At 36.4% G+C, this 23,997-nt stretch overlaps 1 protein-coding gene across 5 annotated transcripts in view; it reads left to right on the top strand.

Annotated features, from left to right (window-relative positions):
• The first annotated feature begins 203 nt into the window (after positions 1-203).
• LOC106180971 (MAM and LDL-receptor class A domain-containing protein 1) overlaps positions 204-23,997 on the top strand; it is a 63,644-nt gene continuing 39,850 nt past the window's right edge. For 2 of the 5 annotated variants that reach the window (XM_013565165.2, XM_087018498.1), the window contains exons 1-15: positions 682-841; positions 7,857-8,333; positions 8,689-8,988; positions 9,255-9,438; positions 9,726-9,954; positions 10,564-10,736; positions 11,864-12,038; positions 12,467-12,648; positions 13,121-13,288; positions 13,893-14,152; positions 14,372-14,450; positions 14,691-14,723; positions 15,389-15,521; positions 15,829-16,001; positions 16,373-16,522. In XM_013565165.2, the coding sequence (XP_013420619.2) occupies positions 7,863-8,333; positions 8,689-8,988; positions 9,255-9,438; positions 9,726-9,954; positions 10,564-10,736; positions 11,864-12,038; positions 12,467-12,648; positions 13,121-13,288; positions 13,893-14,152; positions 14,372-14,450; positions 14,691-14,723; positions 15,389-15,521; positions 15,829-16,001; positions 16,373-16,522 (2,710 nt within the window). In that variant the 5' untranslated portion in view covers positions 682-841; positions 7,857-7,862. Of the gene's footprint in view, positions 354-681; positions 842-4,245; positions 4,527-7,856; positions 8,334-8,688; positions 8,989-9,254; positions 9,439-9,725; positions 9,955-10,563; positions 10,737-11,863; positions 12,039-12,466; positions 12,649-13,120; positions 13,289-13,892; positions 14,153-14,371; positions 14,451-14,690; positions 14,724-15,388; positions 15,522-15,828; positions 16,002-16,372; positions 16,523-23,997 lie in introns of those variants that run through there. The other 3 variants (XM_013565166.2, XM_013565167.2, XM_087018497.1) reach the window with 3 other exon arrangements.

Raw genomic sequence — 23,997 nt, 5'->3', positions numbered from 1 at the left:
TGGCCTTATTTTACTGCAAGAGGCGCCAAAGTCTTCGCTGAATACTGTACAAGAGGCGGCGTGGCGTTACAGAGGAACATCGCACTTGTTCACTTAAGGTTCTTTCGACGAGTAAATCTGACTGTAATTAAAGTGTTTCTGTTTTCATTGATAATATTCACCACATTTTTCTAAATCTAAAGTATTGTTATAGGGAAGTTACGGTTGATAGTCTCCAGGGTAAAGGTCAATCCCAAAGAGGTTACTGACTAAGCTTAATACACGATGGAGAGTGGACACCCGAGCAGTAGGCTGAGAGAAAAAGGCTTATGGTTGACAGCTAGCTGTTGAAGGCCTACATTACATGCAACCAGGTGATTTGTACCGCGTGCCGTAAGGTACTTCTGATGGACTGGGAGTAAGGGAATAAAGGCTACCACTATAGATATTTTTTTCGCAAAAATCTCGGTTATGGGGGTGGGCACTTTGGAAACAAACATTTTCGCAGACAGTGAGATGCACACAAACATAAAATATCATACGGGAAAGGACTACACGTAGCACATAACACAGATATTTCCCACCACAAGCGACCCAGGCGGGCACGTTCTGTCGTCTGCTAACAATCAATAGGCGTAAAAACACACCTGTCAGATTTAACCTTGAAGTGTATTTTGGATAAATAACTACAGTAACTTGAGCATAGTGCGCGCAGTGGTGTCGCACAAAAGGGGCTACGTGAGTGAAAGGGCGGTAACCCAGTTTCTTCACATCCTGTTACGATGTAAAGCAGCATTAAGACGAAGGGGATGTGTTTACCTAAATTTATGTAGACAGCTGTTTTGGAAGGGTTTTCTGAAAGGTAAGTTTACTTGATTAAAAATCTCTCGTCATATCATTAAGATGCAACTTTCATTTAATTCACTCAAAACACTCTGGTGCAGGGGTCATCTGCGGCATTGTACTGTACAATGCGCCTATATCATCTTAGCGTGGACCTCTAAACTGTGAAAAAAACCCTTTACACCTAACTGTAGCCTTTGTGCCTCCCTTCTACTGCCAAAAGTATGGCCAGGACGTTCAGTGGTCGCCTAAAATGCTCCTGCGACCCTTGTGCAATCCTCTCTGCCCGTAGCACGGCCTCGTTTGAGAGTAAAAATACTTAACGTGCCGAAAACTGGCCGATCACTGAGAATTCATTCTGCAACCAAAGGGATGCTTGTGCCTACTTTTTACCACCACAGCAATGCCAGTTTCATGGTCGCAAAAAGAACGTCCAGTGAAAAGGGCGTTTAAGTGACCAAATGTGGTCTAATCCTGTAGAACAACGAGCGACCTTTGTGTCCACTGGGCAACTTGCCTGTCTCCCCTGTGTGTCATCTGTGCAACCATTTATTACATGTACCTATACGGCGTCTAATGCAATTATAGACGTTGCAGGTGACCAGTGGCCATCAGTGACGAGTATTCTACAAGCTTTTTGCTTCCTACAAGACAAACGAATGTTGTTTGGGCATCCTTTGGGGATAGCTTGGCGACCAACAGTGCTTGGCTTTTTTTCATATTTTTATGTATAAACATGGATGTGTCTTTACATAAGCCGTCGCCTGCGTCTGTCGCCGCCGTCGTGGCCGTCGCCTTCGCCGTGCACTTTCACCGATAACACGATAAATGAAAAAGCGTTTTACCGTTTGGCTTTAAACTTACAGAACTGATGAATATTCAAAATACGCAGGTCGAGTTCGAAAATCAGCATGATCGGGCCATTTTTTAAAAAAGTTATGCTCAGCCTATTTTTTCGCTTTTTTCAGCATATATGCAAAACTGATAACACATTTCAAGGAAAAACCGATAGGCCTATTGTCTTGAAACCTACAGGAGTGATACATCTTACTAAAATACAGGTCGAATTCGAAAATTAGCTTGATTGGACCATTTTTATGTACAGACACAGATGTGTCTGTACATATAGCCATCACCTGCGTCTGTCGTCGCCGTCGCTGTTGTCGCCGTCGTCGCCGTGCACTTTTACCGATAACACGATAAGTGGAAAACCGTTTTTTCTTTTGGCTTGAAACTTACAGAACTGATGAATATTCATAATACGCAGGTCAAGTTCGAAAATCAGCATGATCAGGGCATTTTTATAAAAGTTTTGCTGTTTTTTCACTTTTTTTCAGCATTTATGCAACACCGATAACACAATATTTGAAAAACCGTTTTACCTTTTGACTTGAAACTTACAGAACTGATAAATATTTACAATACGCAGGTCAAGTTTGAAAATCAGCCTGATCGGGCCATTTATATGGAAGTTATGCAGTTTTTTCAGCATATATGCAACCCTGATAACACGATAAGTGAAAAACCGCTTTACTTTTTGGCTTGAAACTTATAGAACTGATGAATGTCTATAATACGCAAGTCAAGTTCGAAAATTGGCATGATCTGGGCATTTTTATAAAAGTTTTGCTGTTTTTTCACTTTTTTTCAGCATATATGCAACACCTATAACACATTTTAAGGAAAATTGATTGGCCAATTGTCTTGAAATTCACAGTAGTGATCAGTGTTACTGAAATACAGATATTTTTTTGAAAATAAGCTTGATCAGTAAAGGTTTGGTGAAGTTATACCTTTTTTTTGTATATAAGTGTTTTTTCCTCAAATTTAATTCTCAGACATGTTAACAGATTCATTTTTGAACTAATTAGATATGTTAAGTTGTTCTTTTGACATTTTCTGCATCTTAACAACATTGTTAGTTGATTATATAAAAATGATGGTAAACCTGATATCGTGTATTGTGTAATAAGTGTCAAAAATGGAAAAAAACTCATATCTTTACAGTTTGTCAGATTCAACCATTCACTATGTTCAGAATCTCAGAATGGAGCAAGTTAGACATTTATAATTGTTCTATTGATATTTTTGCTTTGACAACATATTTTTTGATTGATCATATAAAAATGACAGTAAATTGATTATTTTGCTTTATGTAAATATTGAAAATGGAAATAAACTCTTTCAATACAGTTTTCTCTTATTTACATTTTGGGATTTTCAAAGTATGACTCTGAACTCTATGGGCTAGTCACATTTTCTGAATATCCATGATACTTTTATTTTATTATTAAAAAAATCATGGTTATTATGCTGTTAAGCATTGTGTAATATTGCATCAAAATTGAACAAACCCCTATTCTGGGCACTGCCTCCATAGTGGCAGTGAAAGGAAAACCATGTCACTTGCTCTTCTCACACTTACAGGAAAGAAACATAGGACTGAAATACAGCTTCAGTTGAAAAATTGTCTCATTAGTTAATTGTTTGGCAGTAATACAGGTTTTTTGTGAACATTTTTATCTTTCACATGTTGCAATTTTCAATGTGGGACTTAGAGCTCCCTTGGGCAAGAAGCCCAGTGGTAATCAAATTTTCTTAATGTCCGTATTTTAATAGTAGATTTTTAAAATTTGGTGGTATTTAATTAGTTAATCATTATGTAATGTTGCATCAAAATTGACAAAAACCCTACTTTGTGCTCTGGCACCATTAATATTATGTAAAGTAAAGTGTTACTTTCTATTTTTTTAACTATTCTTACAACTTACAAGAATGATTCTTAGGATTGACATACAGCTCATATTAGAAAACCAGCTCTATTGGATTATTATTTTTATTAAATTTATTAAATTTACGCCTCCGACGGGTGCAAAATCGTGAGATCTGTCTCAAGATTTTGTTCAAATTTCCCGGGTTTTACCCATCCCGACGCATCGCAACTGATTTGTGACTGGGCCTTTAACGCCAACATTGCTTTCTTTTCGTAATTTTACAACAGTGTCGTAAAACTCTATTCCAGTTTGGTGCAACTGACAATTTTATGGCATTGTTTCTATGGTTACACCGTGAGGTATCATTTAATTCAATCGAGCTTACATCTTGTAGATTAAGAAATACAAGAGACCTCTATGTTTATATATAGTAAAACATATATATATATATATATATATATATATATATATATATATATATATATATATATATATATATATATATATATCAAACTTTACAGACGGAAGTTTTGTGGAAGAAACAAACAAATAACAACCCACATTTTCTACGTTAACTACGATAATTGTCATCAAACTCTCTCTGTGACAGCCTAGACATAGTGGAAAACGAGCTACGACCGACTTACACCACCTAGCTGGCAGGCGTAAATTTACGACTAAGTTAAGACCGACGTAAACTCTATTCCAGTTTGGTGCAACTGGCTTTTCTCGGGCGTGGCATTTTGCGCCCGGTTTACGCCGGCGCAACTGCTACGCCTCACTTAAGACCGGTTGGTGCAACCTGGCCCTGGGAAGTACACCCAAAACAAAGAGCAAAACAACTCCAAAAATGCATGTAACCTAGTCGACCAGAAACCCATTAAATTATGGCACCTGGGAATGCGGATACGGAGACAATAACAGAAATGTATGGATTACGGCATGTAACTACAGCCGAGAAAATATAAAAACAGCGGAATTCCTGGCCCGGTAAGTTTCAGCATAAATGTAATAGCTACACATAAGAAGATTTTTTAAAAGAATAACACGATGCAGTGACATCTAAACAAAATAGTTAACAACTGCAGCACATGACAAATTATAAGTCTTATGATAAGAACACATGAATAAGGGAACAATTGAAGATAATATAAAATTACTAGCCTGTGTGTGATCCCAGAACTTGAAGTCACTCAAATAAAAGGAAACAGCCATCGCCGAAACTTGATAACAAAACTGGTGGCTGGGAAAACAGAATAATCCGAAGAAAATACAGTCACCAAGTATATCAAGAAAACTGGCCGTCCCCAAATCTTGAAACCACAAAAATGTAATGGCTGGTAACTCATGTACAAATAACAATAAAGAAACGTAAGTAATAATACAGTGTAGCTGCTAAAACTGCGGGTAAATATCTCCGCAGCTACAAAGCTGAATGACTTCTCACTGATTCAGCTCGATAGAATTAGTCCCCAAAACATCTTTCATAAAATATAAATGTGTGTGCCTAGATACACAGCAGCTAAGACATTCCTTTAATACCACCACTAAAACAAACCATTTTCTACATAAATACAATTAATTATCTTAATTGCAGTTATATATATATATATATATATATATATATATATATATATATATATATATATATATATATATATATATATATATATAATCAAGGATACGAATAAATTAGACTTTTCTCTCCATTTTATTAAAAAATAAATAAATAAATATTGATAAAATGGAGAGAAAAGTCTAATTTATTCGTATCCTTGATTTTATATACCAGCTCCCCACGGGCCGCCACCATGGGTGGAGCACTTTTTCATGGTGTATTGACTTCATTCTCCGATATATATATATATATATATATATATATATATATATATATATATATATATATATATATATATATGATAAAAAGAAATAAAGAACAGCAGTTATTTTGCCCCGACCGGTTTCATTGCATCTTCAGGGGGGTTGTTTATTTTGGTTACTAAGTGATGTCATAAAGACTCAATGTGATGTCTCTGACAATGGGTATTGGATTGTTGCTTTGACCAATGCTTTAGGATCTGTTTAATCAAGGAGTTATAACAGACTCCTTGGTTTAATGTAGGTTAAAACTTATTAATAAAGAAATTTTCTTTGTTTGGGTTGTTTCCCTAGTGAATTTATAAAATGGGAATACTGTGAAGTCCTTGTTTTTGTTCATAGAGCATTCTCTAATGTGCCCACTCACAGACGTGCACTGATATTTAGGTTGTCTTATTTGTTGTCTGTGTCTATGTCGGAGAGTGTCTCTGGTTTGTCCTATATAGTTCTCACCGCATCCACTGCAAGTCGATACATAAATTAAATTTGAGCTAGTGCAGGTGAATGGGGGTTTAAATATAAATGTAAGTCCATGTTAGATGGCTCACCTCTTTAATTAGTGGACAGATGCCACACCTGGGTACCTCACATTTCTGCACTCGTATTGTTGAGGTTTCCATATTTGTCCTGGCATTGTTTTAAATTTTGCTTTTGTTAAAATTTGCTTAAGTGATGGACTTTGTCTCTTACTCTTTATAATCTGCATTTCAGTTAGTATCTCATTCATTTTGTCATCTTGTTTTACCAAAGGTAAGTTTCTAGTTATAACATTGTGTACTTCCGGGTTTTTTTATATTATATGTTGATATGTACGACATGGCTTCCTTTTTAATTTTGTCTTTGGTGGTCCTCAGGTCGTTCTTCTGTATCTGTTTTGCTTTTTTAATCCCAGTTTGTATCAGTTGTCTCCTTAATAGAAATCCTTCCAGCTCTTTGAGCCTTTGTTTTAATATGGTTTTATTTGAGACAATTGTGCATAGTCTTCGAGCTAGATTGTATGGTATTTTGTGCTTAATGTGTCTGGGATGACACGAGTTAAAAGGGAGATATTGTTTTGTGTCTGTTGTTTTGTAATACACATCTGTCTCAATTTTTCCTTCAGTTATTCAATGAAAAAAAATTGAGGCAATTAGACAAATTAATTGTTTAGATTTTTGATTTCAGACCGGAAAAATTGAATACAACAGGGCTGGGTGTTCTATACACATGGCACGTAAATAATGTTTGTATGACAAAATATGAAGGAAAATCTTGCAATCCCATTGGCATTACAAATAATGACCCTTATGAATGGATCGACTCAAGTCACCCCCGTTAACCTTTAAGATCACATTAATGTTCCCATTAAATTATCAACATGCGAGTCGTGTATGAAGCGTCTCATGACATAGAAAAAAATTTTCACATGTACGATAAATTAGATTACTCGCTGTAAAATGAGTATAATCAATATATCAAAAGTGTTGGGTTTCTTATGCAGTACAGTACAATGAACAATGTGTGTAGGATTTTTGGACTACCATTCCTGTCACACCGGACATACTTTTTCTAGTTTGTGGAAATAAATATAAAGTAATAATTTCATATCATACTGGTAGTTACCAGCCACATCGACTTATATTGTGACCTCCAGAGTTCGAGTATTGTAGGGGGTCATATGGTTTTAAAAACTTGTTTATGAAAAAAATACATGTTCTCTTTATATATGCCTTATGTTAGAGCGGTGGTCAGTTTTGATTTTCGTTTTCTGTACATTTTCTGCCTATGGCATTTTAGTATACGTGGGAGACGGTCTTATCGGGAGGGAGTGAAATTATTTCAATGTGAAGCCGAGGTACGAAATGGAGTAAGTTCAGATACAACACGCTTACAAGTGTGTGCACCAAATGAAGTTTTTCTTAAACAGGTAACCATCACAACAAATCAACACAATGTGATGTCACATCAACTGCAACTACATGTATAAGATAAACTGTAAATGTAAGTTACTGGAGCGGAATGAGTGTTTTTTTTTTTTTTTTTTTTTTTTTTTTTTTTTTTTTTTTTTTTTTTTTTGCGTGTGTTGACTGGTACACTTAAAACAGAAAAAAAATCTGTGCATCGATAGACCTGTGCAATTTAAACATGTGTCATAAATATCGGGTGTCATATGTGTCATAAATACCGGGTACAAACATATGATTCGATGAGAGTTCACTTGGTATATTAAGAGTATAGGGAACAGCCACGTGGATAGGGATATTTCAGTCTCTTGAAAGACGGATACGGGCCTTAATTTTATGCAAAAATTTTATGAAAAATCGCGAGGCCTCTTCCCTGCAGTATGCCAGTTTAATATGTGTTTAATATGTGCTCATCTTGCCAAATACATGTAACTCAGAATGGTTTGCCCCGGCACTTCAGGCTCAAAACTGCAGTTGTTTGACTAGACTTTTTTTTCAGTACACCATGGAGACGCACGCCTTAGCGAATATTACGGAGCCCGAGTCGACAGTGCAGAGCTCTAGAAATGAAGTGATCTCCCAAACCCCTTTGCCGCCATACGGCGATGTCTCTGACTACACAAGCTTGGATTTTGGGGACATCAGAGGGGCCGAAGGAGGCGCGACCCACGCCTACGATAATGATGGATACGAAAATCCGCCACCTAAATCAGTTAACGACCCCAACACTCCTCCAGCCCCAATCCGAAATGAGTCCAGGCGGGGTATGATCTACCGACGAATGTCGGATCGATCTTCCGTCACCGGTAGCACAGCGATAGTAGAGAACAGGCGGCGCATGGGCCACAAGCGGTGCTGTGCTGTCGGGTTTGTGATCGTGGCAGTAACAGTGTTAGTGATGTTCACAGCGGGTCTGGTTCTCTTCGTTATCCAAAGAGGGGGTACTGAAACCAGTAACGGCAGTTCACCTATTACGGTATATTATAAATATATTGCTTGTTTTTTTTAATAAATGGACTTGTGTACGGTTCGTTGTATGTGTAGCTCACTAAACAGTAGTTTTGAATCTTTATCAATACATACCATTATTCTGTTGTTGAGACGCAGAAGAAAACAGTTCATTGCTATAATTGTGGAAGGCGTTATATAAGCATACATGTACGTATGGCCGTAAATAACTGTATATTATATGAGCTGTATATCGAGGAAAAAGGAAAACTAATTTGTCTGAGGAAAAATAGAATCACATATACAACATAAATACGGTTTGCGCTTAATTCCTCTTTTTTTCTGCATGTTGATAACAAAAAAATGTGCTCACTCTTTTGCAGTTACAGCAGAAGCAGAAGTTCAGTGGATGTGAGGTGGAGCCGTCCTCTAGAACAGACAGTGCTGCTACCCCGTGGAAGGACGGGAAGATTGTGCCGACCGCGAACGTGTTCAGTTGCTTACGATATAAGGCTGATAGCAATTATGAAATCCACGTCCTAAGTATGGACTCTGTCGGGAAGGATGAAGCTGAAGTGATGGTGTCGGTGATTGGTAGCCCTAAAGTGAACAATGTTATGTTGGTGTTGATATCTGGTATGGACACGTCTTGGGTTATTGATCCCAATGCGACTGTTTCCAGGGTAAGTTGTATTCTCTCTCTCTCTCTCTCTCTCCCAACTGTAATGCGCAGTAATTACAATGTTTAAATATTTCATGCGTACAAAGGTAAGTGTGTATTGACATGTATGGATTGGTGGCTTTCTCTTGATTTAATAGCCAAATAAAGAATATTCTTAAGTTATCCTATGTAGTGCTGAATTTTATATGTAATAAAATGTAGAAGAATCCAGGCATATTTTATCTAGATAAACATTTAACCACTCATTCACGTCTTACCTACCGGTAGATCATCAAATGTAGACGCGATGGAGTGAAGTCAGGTAACATTAAGTTTGATAGCGTGAGCTGTCCAGAAAAGGAAGACGTCGCCTCGGCCGTACTGCAGAATGTGGTGGCCACGTACGGACAGATTACGTCATACACATACACCGCCACATGCGACAAATGGACGCTTAAGGTGGGCGAGCAAGGTACGTCTGCTTTCCTTTAAAGATGTCACAGGATAGTGATGTATCTTGTACGAAAGTATGTAATGGGACATCCTCTAAACAAACAAAAAAAAAAGAATAATCATAAAGATCCTACTTTCATTTTACACCTGCCAATACAAGGGCTTAACTTTCATTTAAACCTACCTATAGAATGTCTTAACTATCCACTGATTAAATCAATGAATTAAGACGTACTTCATGGGTCAAGTTTCCCTTTGTATAAAAAGAAATTGATCCGAACTCTGCTGTCGATCTTTGCTTACTAGATGAACTGAAACCCACTGCGCTGCCTCCTACACAACCCACAAGTGTTACCACCACAACTCTCCCCCCTGTACGCAATATATCTGCGGTTAGGAACGTCCGACTGGCAGATATGTGGGAGCATGGTGCGGGGCATGTGCAGGTGCTGATAGGACGACACTGGTACTACATCTGTGACCGCCTAATTGACTCAGCTGATGCGCACGTGATTTGCAAGACGCTAGGACTGGGGTAAGCTTAAAGCAGACGGATTTTTTTATTATATATGGTTGTACTAGTATGCATAGTTTAATGACAGAGAAGCTTGGGATATATTTTGTGCATGGTTTTAGATCTTTTGTGTTCTTTAGAATCCAAACCCTTGGTTGTACATTCTGCTTTGTCATCTCAGCATACATTTCGTGACGGAAGGTGTTGTGGCAATTCTAAATGTATATGCGTAAATTAGACCTATAGTCAGATTACCAATATTTCGTCTAGTAACTATTTCCTTATCTTCTTTTACAGGAATTTTTACTAGAAAGATTATAGATATTTAAGTGCACTTGTCTTCAATTTTTATTCTCATTTTTCCGTATTTTTCCATTTATGAATCAGTTTTTTTTAATATAAGTCTCGTTATCAAAGAACCGAACGGCCAAGCCTCTTAAAACATAAGAGTCTTTATCCCCTGTATTCTCATTCAAAATAGAGGTGAATAGAGGTCTACTCAAGTGCTGCATTGTGTGGATATGAGGTGTTATGTCACAGATCTGATGTCCATTGAGATTTTTCATGGTAACAAACCCAAAAATCTTTCTTTGATCCTAAAGGGCACAATAAAGATATCCTCTCTTCTAGCGTTCAAGCAGAGGTGTTGTTCCAATCGTTCTTCTCTACGGTGGATTCTACTCCATTGGGGTTGATACTGGACTGTGTTGGCAACGAGACAAATGTCACCCAATGCCGCCATACGTTAGCCAACCCTTTTATCAGATGTAATCAGGAGGTGGCGACAGTCAGGTGTAACCCGGGTAAGTTGCAGAATCGAGCAAGTTCTATTCAGTCTGATTGGATTATCCAATTAGTTGTATCTCGGTACATGCATTTCAATATATCGAAGCTAGCTACGTGGAGTATACTATTTTTAGTTAATTATCTTATTTATCTTGGTGGAATCTTTAGCTGTTTTAAACAGCTTTATGAAAAGTGGTTTTGGAGCATCGATACACCCCATCGCTAGCAATCTAACGCAGGTTTAATTACAAAAAAAAAAAAAAAAAAAAAAAAACGAAACAATCGGATCTTGCATCTTGTATATCTTATTTGCAATCTTGATAAAAAAATTTGACACACAAAAAAAGGTTGTCTTTGTTTACAAGTTTTTCCTTTACAGCCATTGAAATGAGACTTTTATTACAGATACCATATCTTATGTACAAGACTTATTGTGCAGAAAACAAGTAGATATAGTGTAGTCATATTTTAAACAGATATTTGGATCGATCTATCTCTCTAAGGAGTCTCACTAAATTCCCGTCGGCTTAAATACCTGTTACGTCAAGTAAGGCTGTTAGGGAGTAATTTTCTTTACCCCCTAGCTGGTTCGGTAGGCGTGGCAGATATTTAAGCAGGTTAGTTGATAGCAATTTAGTGAGACTCCCCAGGGAGTCTGATCGATCCAGGTGGACCGATATTTAGCATGGGAACCCAGTCTAGCACCATGATTTCTTTTTTTTTGATATTTTGCATTTTTGAAAATCAATTGAAACATCAATTTCAAAGACGTCTCACGTAAGTGACGTCATTTTGCAGACGACAAAATGTCAACTACGTGAGCTAGCTAACTCCCGGATAATCCGTGATTGGCATACTATACTTACAATTTACAAGACATCGTCTCATGAATTTGCAACGTTGAATTAAAATCTGATCGGATGGAATTCAGGAAAATAGTTCTTGTTTCTTCATGTAGTAGATGTACATATTGCTCGTCTTTCGGTAGAAAGTCGATTCTAAACGTCTCGTATATAACAGCAATGTGGAAGTGCAGTGGAGATATGTGATAAATCTGAAGTCCTGAATGATGCGTCCTTAGGAGTGGTAATCACCCGCCTAAATTAATATTATGATTGTATATCTTTGATATCTGTAATTCCAGGACCCACCACTTCTCCTGCCAGCCCGTCACAGATCACTGACGTAAGACTGGTAGACTCTAATTCCAAATACGAGGGCAACGTGCAAGTGAAGTATGGCAACTATTGGCGTTACGTCTGTGACGTTGGCTGGAATTCGATCGACGCTAGAGTTGTGTGTAGAACGCTAGGATATGGGTATGATTTAGGGTTCTTGTCTCTAGATATAATTATGAAAATATTACTTGTACTAGTTATTCTTTTTTACAAGTCCCTCTACTAGACGCTGCTTTCCTGTATTGAGGGTTTTTTTTCATTTATTATCTTTTTCTTAATAATTTCATCACTTCATGTATCAGTGGATTGTGATAGCTGAACAAACATATTATCAATATACTTGAAAGTGTTTTGTGAACTAAAATAGTTTCATTTTTATATTAGCAATATCTTTTTGAGGTAATCATTTAAAAAGAATCAAATTTTATTTCAAAATTTATTTTTGGCTTTAATGCATGACACTTGAAGGAAAATGTGATTTTTATTTTTTTTATGTTTTACAGTTTGTGCAATTAAAGTTGATAAAATCAGATTTCAAATATTTTACTTAGAGCAGTTTCAATTAACAGGAATTTGACTGGCGCCATATATTTCAACTCTAACTTCGGCAATGCCCCTTCTAACAACCGACCGATCATAACCCTCAACTGCATAGATTCGGTCACTCATATCAAAGGATGTCGCTATGCAACGTATTGGGATTACTCTGGGTGTGATGTCGATGACGTAGCAGGCGTCCAGTGCTTTTCAGGTATGATTTAGCCTCGATAGTTCATAAGCTTTGGGTCTTATAACACTGAATTCGAAAACACCAAAGTTAGTTAAGTACAGGGTTAATGGTTTTGTGAGATTTCTAAGCCACTCGTATCAGAGAAAGTAACAACAATAACTTTATTAAGGCATATTGATAAAGGGAAATAAATAAGCTCATGAAAACTGCTATCGGATTCAGTAATAGGCGACTGCAATGAAAGAGATTGCTCAGATTAATCTAGCTCTAGTGAACCTTATTGTTGTCAAGATCCACTTTTTCGTCATGCTGAGGAAGTTTTATATTGGCATTTTATCAGTGAGAAAAAATGTGAAATTCAAATCTCCCAAGCCCTGATACATTTGGATGTCGGTGGCTGACTATGTGAAAAACATGTATTCTAGCTGTTATATAAAGACAGCAACACTGCGTTTACGATGTGAGTTTCAACGCTTGTTTTAAATCGTTTAAGATATTGGAGTATCAGGGATAACCTGTAACTTTGAGGCTGGGATGTGTGGCTTGATGCCTTCTTATACGTCAAGTGCTTACAGCTCGTTCAAGTGGACTCGGCGTAGTGGCCGCACATCCTCCTCCTACACAGGCCCCACCTATGACCACACGACGCTGTCGAGCACAGGTTAGTTTTTATAATACTACATTAATCGTGTTTGTCTATCAATATTTCTATGTAGATCATTTGTCTTTTAAACTGGCACCGATTTCCGTAAAGATAACGCCGTTATTTGTGTTTATACCAAAGTGTGGAGTCGAATATAACAGTTAACACCAGAAGTTGTTGAACAGTTTCAGTAGCTATGTGTTTCCATAGGGCGAATACAGTTCCATTTGGCAATAGGTATAGAAAAAATTCCTGCGATTTATCAGAAAATATTAGCAGAATTATTGACTGATAATGAAATTATTTTTATTTAACTATTGACAAACAAATCTCTATTTGCCTAATTGAAAACCAGAATATGATTTTAAAGCTACGGCGGGTTTGAGTGTGGCTGTGAGGATGAGAAAAGAGAAATATCCGTTGTTTTTAAGAATGTATTTCAGATATTTAACAGCCAATAAAAATATGACTTCTGTCCTGCGGTCAATCCCATGGTCGCCAAAGACAAAGTAGACGTGTTGGTAGTAGGGTATATATGAAAACCTCCGGAATTTATAGCAAAACCTTTTTCTTCTATAGTGACTATGAAACCTTTTTAAAATGCGATGATGTTCTGATACAGGTTACTACGTGTACGTGGACGGAACGTATGGCTATTCTGGCAGGACCACCGAGCTTTTAACACCCACCATTCTTGCCAACACTACAAGGACGGTGTATAATATATCATTCTGGTATCACATGTATGGCTCTAGTATGGGCGCATTGAATGTGTATTTGACAGTACAAGGCAGGAAAACTCTCATCTGGATCGCTTCTGGAAACCAGGGCAACGCATGGAAATACGCTGAAGTGTTGAAACTCGCCAGCGGCAACTTCACGGTTAGGGATAATCTGTTGTTCTTTAATTTCATTTGGAATGGCGAATTATAACAAAAAGAATATTCTTTGGCTTTTTGAATATTTCTAAACGGAAGATGATTTCAATAAAACGTTTTGTGCATTTTGGTAAAGAGGAAGCCACATTAAACTATAATTCCTAGCACTAAGTCCACAAACTTAAAATCAGAATTTAATTTCACGCTATGTGTTATCTTTTAGATTACCTTCCAGGCCGTGCGTGGCCGTTCATACACCAGTGATATTGCCATAGACGATTTAAATATCAAGAAACAAGAAGGTTACTTTATTAAATTGAAAATTGTTAAAATGGTGTAAAATAATTGAATGATAAGACAAAAGTCTAGAATATTTGCCTGAGTATTCGATGCCGATTGTATAGAGTTTTACACTGTGTTTGTTAGATGACAAAACGTATCTTTAATCACTATATATATATATATATATGTATAGCGAGAGAGAGAGAGAGAGAGAGAGAGAGAGAAAGGATGTTTAATCTTGTACATCTTGCATCATTCAGGCGCTACAACCGTTCCCCTCGAGAAGCTACAAGGTTAGGGCCTACATGTATATTATTTTGAAATATCAGCATTAGTTTTTTTTCAAGAATCACCAATCATTTCCTCAAAATGTAGGTAAACTAGTCTTAAGTTTAATTAAGTTTGGTGTCAAACTCAAATTGTTTTATTGCACAATCAAAATACCAGTATTTGGTGCTTGAAACATGCGCTCAGCGCGTCAAGAGCAAGTAGGAAGTCTATGTGTGAAGCTAACATTACATGTATACTTTGATGTCAGCAACAATGTGGAATACAGGAAGATGGAACAAATTGTTTCCACACGTGTACCATTTTGTGTATTAGCTGAGCGGTTATTTAGATAGAATGGGCCAGTAAACCTTGAAATTACAGTTTGATTAAAATGTAAGCTCACCAGAGATACATATGGTATTTTTATTGCCAAAGTGGCTAAATGTCAGGAGTATAAGATATAACATTCATGACATTAAGCTTAATTGTATTGTACAGAATCAAGACTCACTCCACTCTGTACCAAGTACAGACTGGCTGGATTAAGCCTTACTTGTGCAAAAGTCCTCACAGAGCAGAAGTACGCACAGATAATGGCTAGTCAGAGAAAAATATCTGCTGCCAATATTTAATGTTTTTTCTCTGTGACCCTGATAAAAATTAACCCACTCCACCTCTCTTGTTTCAGTGCGGCTGGTTGGCGGCTCTGTAGCCCGTGAAGGTCGTGTTGAGGTCTATTACTTGGGACACTGGGGCACAGTGTGTGACAACGGCTGGGACATCAGAGACGGGAACGTTACCTGTAGAATGCTGGGATATAGGTATGAACAACTTTTGTGAGCATTTTATATAAAAAACTACATCTGCCCTTTCCTGACCCATTTAAAGTGACGAAAAGTGTGCATACCCAAAGTACTGTACCCAGTGAGATGTTAAAAGATAACGGCGGATGTTAATGTAATCTTCCAGGATTCCAATAAACCGGTGCGGGAATCAACCAGCTATGCTTCATCATATTCATGCAATCATGCGAACTTATGAAAAAAGATAGATTTGCCTGTCCCTCTATGTTATATTCCTCCACAAGTTTTACGAGAGTTTCGCCTGACCTGGTCTGTTATGTTTCAGTGGCGCAGTAGCGGTGTACCCCAGCGCTAGGTTTGGCCAAGGGAACGGGACGGTGTGGTTGTCCTATATAAACTGTACGGGAACGGAGTCTTCATTAGAAGAATGTGACAAACCCCACTGGGCCACAACCTGTAGCCATTACCGGGACGCGTCTGTCAGGTGCAAGGACCCAGGTAAGTGTATAATACCTACATCGGCATTTATCTATTGATTTTTGTCGTTTGGTGTTAAAATTTGCTTTTTGCATTTACTCAAATAATGCAAAGATTGAGTGCTAGCATAAGATCTGCCATGAGAAGAGCGCCAATGATCAAAGGGCGTGTATGTGTATGTGTTTGTGTGCATGTGTGGGTTTTGAAAGGGGGGTCATCATCAAACTAAATCTATTGCATATGCCGTGCACCTACACATGATTTCTTAAATATTATCCATGAATGCATAAATGTCACGATCTGTGACGCCCCCATCCGTTATTTCGTACGTGAACTTTAAATCATTATGCTGTACTACCTATCAGAGTTACACCATTGTCCCATATTTTCAGGTCTAGCGTCTGAAGAGTGCACGTTTGAGGGAGATTTCTGTGGTTACACTCAGAGCTACTCAAATAATCTGAACTGGGTCCGAAATCAGGGAAACATCCCTTTTTACAGCTTCGGACCAAGCAGGGATCACACCCTCGGCTCCAGTGCTGGTAGGCTGTAATAAATGTGCCTTTTTTCATTATTAGGATTCCCCAAAGGGTATCACTATTGTTTTTCCTGTTCTTATTATTATTCTTATTATTATTTTTCGTCAAAAAAATTCTTTCTAAAATTCTGAAAAAATACTGATAGCCTACGAAAAGTTATTCCGGATTACCCAATTTCATTGACCTTGACCTAATTTTCAAGGTCACAGAGCCTTTTAAAGTGAATTTTTTGCAAATTTCAAAATGCAATATTTCCTAGAATTTTCAACATTTTGACAAATCCTTTCATAGGTGAGGTCACACATTGATTCTATATCATGTGACCCAACCTATCAATTAATATAAATTAAGGTCAACCTATTGCACGATATGCTCCAAGTGGTTGACATTCGGCAGGGGTAAACCAGATGTCACAGAGCCACAAGGATGATGTAAAAAGTTGGCCTGGGGATTTATCCAGTGCAGTCCGCTAATAATATTGACAATCGACTGATTAGATTTTTTCATAAAGGTTTTTAAATATTTTAAGGGGCCATGTCAGCAAGCATTGAGTTTCGGATGGAATGTGAAAATTTTATATTTTGCTTAGTTTGGTGTTAAATGATGTATTTAGTCATAAAATGCACAAAAATGACCACTAACCATGTTACAACCATTTCCTCTGGTTTCCATAGCAACAAACTGCTTTTAAATATTTTAAGGGGCCATGTCAGCAAGCATTGAGTTTCGGATGGAATGTGAAAATTTTATATTTTGCTTAGTTTGGTGTTAAATGATGTATTTAGTCATAAAATGCACAAAAATGACCACTAACCATGTTTCAACCATTTCCTCTGGTTTCCATAGCAACAAACTGCTTTTCCCTAGAAACCGGTCTTTGGTAGGTAAAAATATCAGCTCAAATAGGCCTAATAACCATGATAATAAATAAAAAATGAATATATAAATTTATAATACTGACTTTTATATAGCAATGTCAAAAAAGGACATATTGCTCTATACAAATATATTTGTTTTACATTTTTACATAGGGTTGCTATGGCAACTGAAACTTTGCATCCTATCAGTATTTTCAAAATTACCACGATGTGGGCTTTTTTAAATGCATTTATTTCAAAATCGCAGCAGTGATATACTCCTCGATTGTTTTGTTCATAATTAGCAAAGTATGAAGTCACATTTAAAAAAATAAAATTACTCAGCAATTGATAAACAAAAATTTTATACTATGCCAAAAATTCTCAAAATTTCAAATTTCTTAAAATTCAATTTTGGGGCAAATATGTATTAAATAGGATATAAATCAACCATTTAGTGTAGTAGAATAGTACAGCTCTGCAAGAAAGTAGATATGGCTTATCTTTACAACATCAAATATAAATTTCTATGAAATTTGACCTTGATGCCCTCAAAATCCGAGATGGCCGCCATTCAAATTGGTGAAAAAGGTTATTTTCAATGATTATTTAGAGCATTATTTTTCAAAATAGCAACATTAATATGTCTGATGAGTATCTATTCATGAATGGGCAAAGTATAGATGAACAATTAGAAATATAAGATTATGTAGCAATTCATAAACAAAAAATTTGTACTCTTTCAAATATTCTCAAATTTTTAAATACTGTAAAACTCAATTATATGGCAAACATGTACAAAACTTTATCTAAATCAATTTTATTGTGTACTAGAATTGTACAGCATTGCTTGCTAGTAGATATTGCTTGATTTTCTCACTAATATAAATTTCCAGGAAATTTGACGTTAATGACCTCAAAATACAAGATGGCCGCCATTCAAATTTGGGGAAAAGGCTTATTTTTAATGATTATTTAGAGCATTATTTTTCAAAATAGCAACATGATTTTCTAAAGTATCATTTAAAAAAAAACAACATTGATGTCTGATGATTATCTATTTAATGATGGGCAAATTATAAATGAACAATTGTAAAAATAAAATTACACAGCAATTCATAACAATTCTATAAGAAGCCATTCTATAAGAAAATACTACATACATACAGAATATCGTGAGCACAAGGGGTGATTATTTTGCAACCTAAATTCATATTTCTACGATGGGTTCACATTCTCACCCTGTATAGTGATGTACTTGTAGGGATGGGAAATGCCTTTCAACACAATGTCTGTTGGGCTTAAAACAAAAAAAATATTGTGAACTCTTCACTAAGAGGTTAGTATCATGGAACAGCATATTTCCTTGGCCAGGAGCTAACACATTATGGACCTCATTATGATTTTCTTAGATTTTATTATATAGTCAGCCTTCGTCCTGTCAGAGGACAGTTCCCATGAAACTTGAAATGAGAAAGTGCATTTTCACTTCTTGTAAGGTAGACATTCTCAATATCAATTTCAAAGAGTCCATTAAACAAATATGAATGGAAATGCAAGCTTTAAAAATAGGACTCTGTTCTCAACCAAGTTTGTAGTAACCAGGAAACCTATAGTATTAATGGATTATACAGCAAGCTTTCGAGTGCACATCATATTAGAGCTATAGTTCGTGATTCAACTCGGTTGCAAACATATAGTCTAGTTTAGTAGGATATCCAACATGTTAACCATACCAAGTCACCAGTTGGGGTACGTACGGATAAAATTTAGTCCCAAAATATGACACGTCCCTATACTCCCGTTACCGATAGATACATAAAGGAAAAACTGAAAAAACGTCTTTTTAGATTTAAATACCGATAGATCCGATTTTTATTGCTGTCCTATATATTTGCGTTCCTATAGATACGACGTCCTCATAAACCAACCTCCTTTAAATCCACATACCTATAGATCCACGTATTTTTAGATCCAAAAACCGATAGATCCATTACAGGTATGCTTTTGCTCAAAATGGTTGGTATACTTCTCAGTACATAAAATGCACTTCTTTAAAACGACAGTACACATGTTAATCCTTTCAGCAATATATTATTCTACTAGATCGTTTTCACACAAAAATGTGTTCTATATTTCACAACGCTCAGTGTTCTGGCGCCAGAACACTGTTTAAAGCGTTCTCAAAATGTAACATTTGCACACTTAAAATGTGTTCTGTTTCATGTTTACGACGCGTTCCCGAACTTTAGAGTGTGATAGACGTGTAGACGCGAACGTACATGTATGTCTTGTTTGAACACCTAATAAATATATAAATACATAAATAAATGAATAAATAATAAATATCAGGTTGTAATTAAGTCAGATCACTAAGTGGATCAGTATTCGCAGCCAGACTATCACTGAAAAGCCTCATACCTGTATCACAAGTTGATATCGGCCTTTTAGCCGATTACGATTACGATGTCAGATATATGGATCTACCGGGGCACGTTCGGCTTTCACTCGTATTTTCCTTAATTAACACTTTTGGTTCAGCAGCGAGACCTTTATGTGTCACATGATCTATTTAGCGGATACTACAAAAATAAGGCTTCTGTGGTGCACTCCGTTCAGAAGATATGATTGAAAAACTTATTTTTCACGTGTTAAATTTTTTTAAAGGTTTTTTAATTTGGGTCTACTTCAGCATTAATTAGTTGAATTACTGTCACCATTGCATTATAATATAAGAGCATATAGAAAGCCAATTTAAATGAGGTATGACACCACACTGTCGACTTGTTAATTATGTTGCTATGGTAACATACATTCGGAATGCAGGCTTGGGGCAAGTTCGGCCCCTCAAGGTGGGGCACGTTCGGCCCCTGGGTTGGGTACGTTCGGCCAGGCGAAAGACTTGATCTAAAATTATTATTTTTAAGCCAAAAAAAGTTTGTTATATGCTAACATTTCAGCGCCATTAATGGGGTTAAAACTTAACCTTGTATCTTCACTTTTTAATTGTCGCGTTTTTTCAGCCACGCACGAAGCCTATAACTCAAATATTTAATACATGTACATATCATTAACTTATATTTTCTAGAGAAACACTCTGGCATCTAGCCGGAAATATTAACATTGTTTAAAGATCACTGGAGTTGTTATCAAGTTTTTTTTTAAAATATTTTCTTAACGTGGCATTATTTCAAACAAATTGTGTATGTTAAAATGTTCTTTGTGATTAAAGTTGATGTTTTGCGTTTGAATGCTTTGTTGTGTTTCAAATGTTAGAAAGTTTTCCCGTTGGATTAAATGTGGGGTTTCAATACTGACGTAGGTCGGTTCCTTCATGTTCTGTTATTGATATACATGAGAAGTATAAAGACCTATGCATTAAAAAATAGTAGCTCAATATATGTAGTTCAAGGACATACATGTACCAAACAAACAATTTCAATAAGGCCTACATACCTTTCTAAAACCTAGCTGTATTATTTATTTCAAGTGTATCGTCACTGTTTAGTACAAAAATACCTATTTTTAAGGTATTCATGTGAAATGGAAATAAAAGAAATCGGTAGGAAAGTATTTGAATTTGCAGGCCGAACGTGCCCCATCGAGAGGCCGAACGTGCCCCAGGCCGGGGCACGTTCGGCCACGTGTTGGAAATTTATTTCATGTTAAACTTGTTTAAAACGCAAGGTTTTCTGTACATTTAAACAATGTATAAAAAAAGGAAATTTAGCAGTCTATCTACTCAAAACACATCATTGAGATCCGTCGTCAAGCAGCTGAACTACAACCGATCAAAGAAAAAGGGACCGAACGTGCCCCGGTCTCCCTGGATGTAAAGATACGTGGGTTTATAGGAATCTGTTGGTGGATCTATCGGAACGTAAATTTAACGAGACGTAAATCTATTGAGCCGTGTATGTATAGAGACGTATCTATCGGGACGAATATTTTATTGGGACGTTTATCTATATGACGGACCCAACCAGTTGTATCTGATTTAGCTTCCAATGGTTCATGATGCACTTGCACTTGGCCTCGGAGTCCAATAGAGCAGCACCAGTTATTACCATCTATATTCAAAATAAGAATAATAACTTGCTTGATAATGATATATAGTCATTGTTTTTTTAATAAATATATTCTTTGAGCATGGCATACATGTAGATTATGAATATATGATATTTGTAAGTTGCAAAAGAGGATATTACAGAATATTAGGAAGATAATCCATATTCCCAAACAAAGAAAATATCAATTTCAAGTTTAAATTTATGTAAACACATTTATTTAATCATTTGGCAGTTTTGTTTTCAATTTTCTTTGGAGTTATTGTATGCAGACGATCTGTTTTGTTTACATTCTATCACTTCCTGTTTCACTTCAGTCCTCCTTTCTCATAAGAAATATAACACATTCTGGTCTCCATGTGCAGGAGAGCAACTCCACATGGGCAAAAATGGCAACATTGCATAGATATGAACTGGTGTAACTTTTTGGTTCTTCAATTGCTACGTGATTTTATTTTGGTTTATGTTATAACTAAATGTGGACTACCTGAGGATATTAGTGGTTTTTATGGATAAATCTGCGATTTTGAAATAAAGTTGTTTAAAATGTGCATGTTTTGACTTATAAAATTACATAAATTTGCAGGTAAATATTTAAGAAAAAAATATTCTACATTTCTAAGGGTGGCAATCTATTTCATACCCTATATTACAATTATATATTTTATTTATAGGTATTCCCCCTTTTCCATTTTAGTCCTATATAGTCATTAAGTCCATTTATATGAAAAATTTGCCCTGAAAATGCCCCTTGCCATGGCAACAGACACTTATTCGAAGTTTTATCTGTATTTTCTATTTCCACATTATAAGTACTATTATATGTGTAAATATCAAGAAAATCTGTTTTTCATCACTTTCCGTGATTTCTACAGGCGAAGCTCAATGGTTGCTGACTTGGCCATTAAAATAATTTCACAGAAATAGTGACTTTGTAAATTTCTCCATGAAATCCTGATTTTTTGTGATAACATGCTATAGTAAACTACCCCAAACATATACCCAACACCCCCAAGTCTATTTCAATTTCAAGGTCATTTGGACATTTTTCTTTCCACACATTTTTTTTCGCCAAAAAATTGAAATAATTATCATAGGTAGCCTATGGCTCAGAATATGCTATACAACCAGTAAAAGTGACCTTGACCCACTTTTCAAGGGCATTTAAAGACGAAATTTGTAAAATTTGAAATTGCCATTATGCCTAAAGTATGAGCTATGTGGCAAAGGAACTTTTAGCCAATGATACTTGGGTAAATCCCCAAATATTGACCTACTTTCATGCAAGTATGTCAAGGTCAAGGTCGCTAATGGCCAAACTGCCTTAAAACAGGTTTCTGTCCCATATCTCAAAAACCGGGAGGCCCAGAGCCTAGTTCTTAGATGCAAATGATGCCTTATAGTCTTATCTAAAGTTAACTGCACTTTCGTAGCGATTGCTTGATACGTTTTTTAAATATAGATTAGAATATTTATGATGTCGCAGAAATCGTGACTTTGGCAATTTCTCCATGAAATACTGATCTTTTGTGATAACATGCTAAAGTAAACTTCCCCAAACTTATACCCAACATCCCCAAATCAAATGTCAAATCTGACCTTGACCTTCAATTTCAATGTTATTTGGACATTTCAAGGTGACATATTCACTTGGGCTAAAACTGATGTATTGTTGACCCACCTCCCCGAATATGGGATCAGATTTAGCACATGGCCTTGTAATTGACCTTTTTCTTCAAGGTCATTCCACCTCTATTTTGCAGGGGGATCCTCCGCCACTGGCTTCAGCCAGTTGCAGTCTAGTTTTCATTAGTATTAAAGCATTACATCTATAAAATACAGACTTGACATTTAATATGGAATATTTTTTCCAAATTATTTTTCATCAGTTTTTCCCTATTTTGCTGACTGATAAATGAAAATAAGGATTAAAATCGTGTTTTAATAACTTTTATTTATCTCTTTGATGTCATTGTGACATCAGATCATTAATTGAGCCAGTGAGGCAAACAAAAATGCATTGCCTATTTTAAGTCACACGACAACCATTGAAAGCGATATTTTGGATCTCCATATTTTCAAAATTGTCGTCTTTAAAAGAGTTTTACGCCCCACAAAGGACCCTCATGTCACAGCAACGGTTGCTGTTACACCTGACCTCATCTGGCTGCTACCAGAGATTTCAAGTGGCAAGGCATTCCTTAGGATAGGTTTTTAGAGTTTAATCTGGAAAAAAATTCCAGGCAACGGTCAAAACTTGTCCAATTTGGTTCAGTTTTGTTGTAGGACATGCAGGCTGTTGATTCGGAGAGTAATAACCTACCCATGTGTTGTCTATGTGGTTCAAATATGGCGATTTTGATGACCAACGTATCTGCTCAATCCCTTGGCTCTGTAAGTTATCTGGTTTTAAAAGTGCTCTGTATGAACGGGCAATCTCATCGTGCAACCTAAGGTGCCCCCTATCAAATGATAGTCAAATGGTTCTCAGATTATTCCTTTATTTCATCTGGTTAAGGTTTTCATCAATGACTACCATCGGTGTTTTGGCACC

The sequence above is a fragment of the Lingula anatina genome, chromosome 7 (genome assembly GCF_051362555.1).
Source record: "Lingula anatina isolate TDL-2025a chromosome 7, LinAna3.0, whole genome shotgun sequence".
NCBI classification, from domain to species: Eukaryota; Metazoa; Brachiopoda; class Lingulata; order Lingulida; family Lingulidae; genus Lingula; species Lingula anatina.
This window is presented reverse-complemented; position numbering and strand designations above follow the sequence as displayed.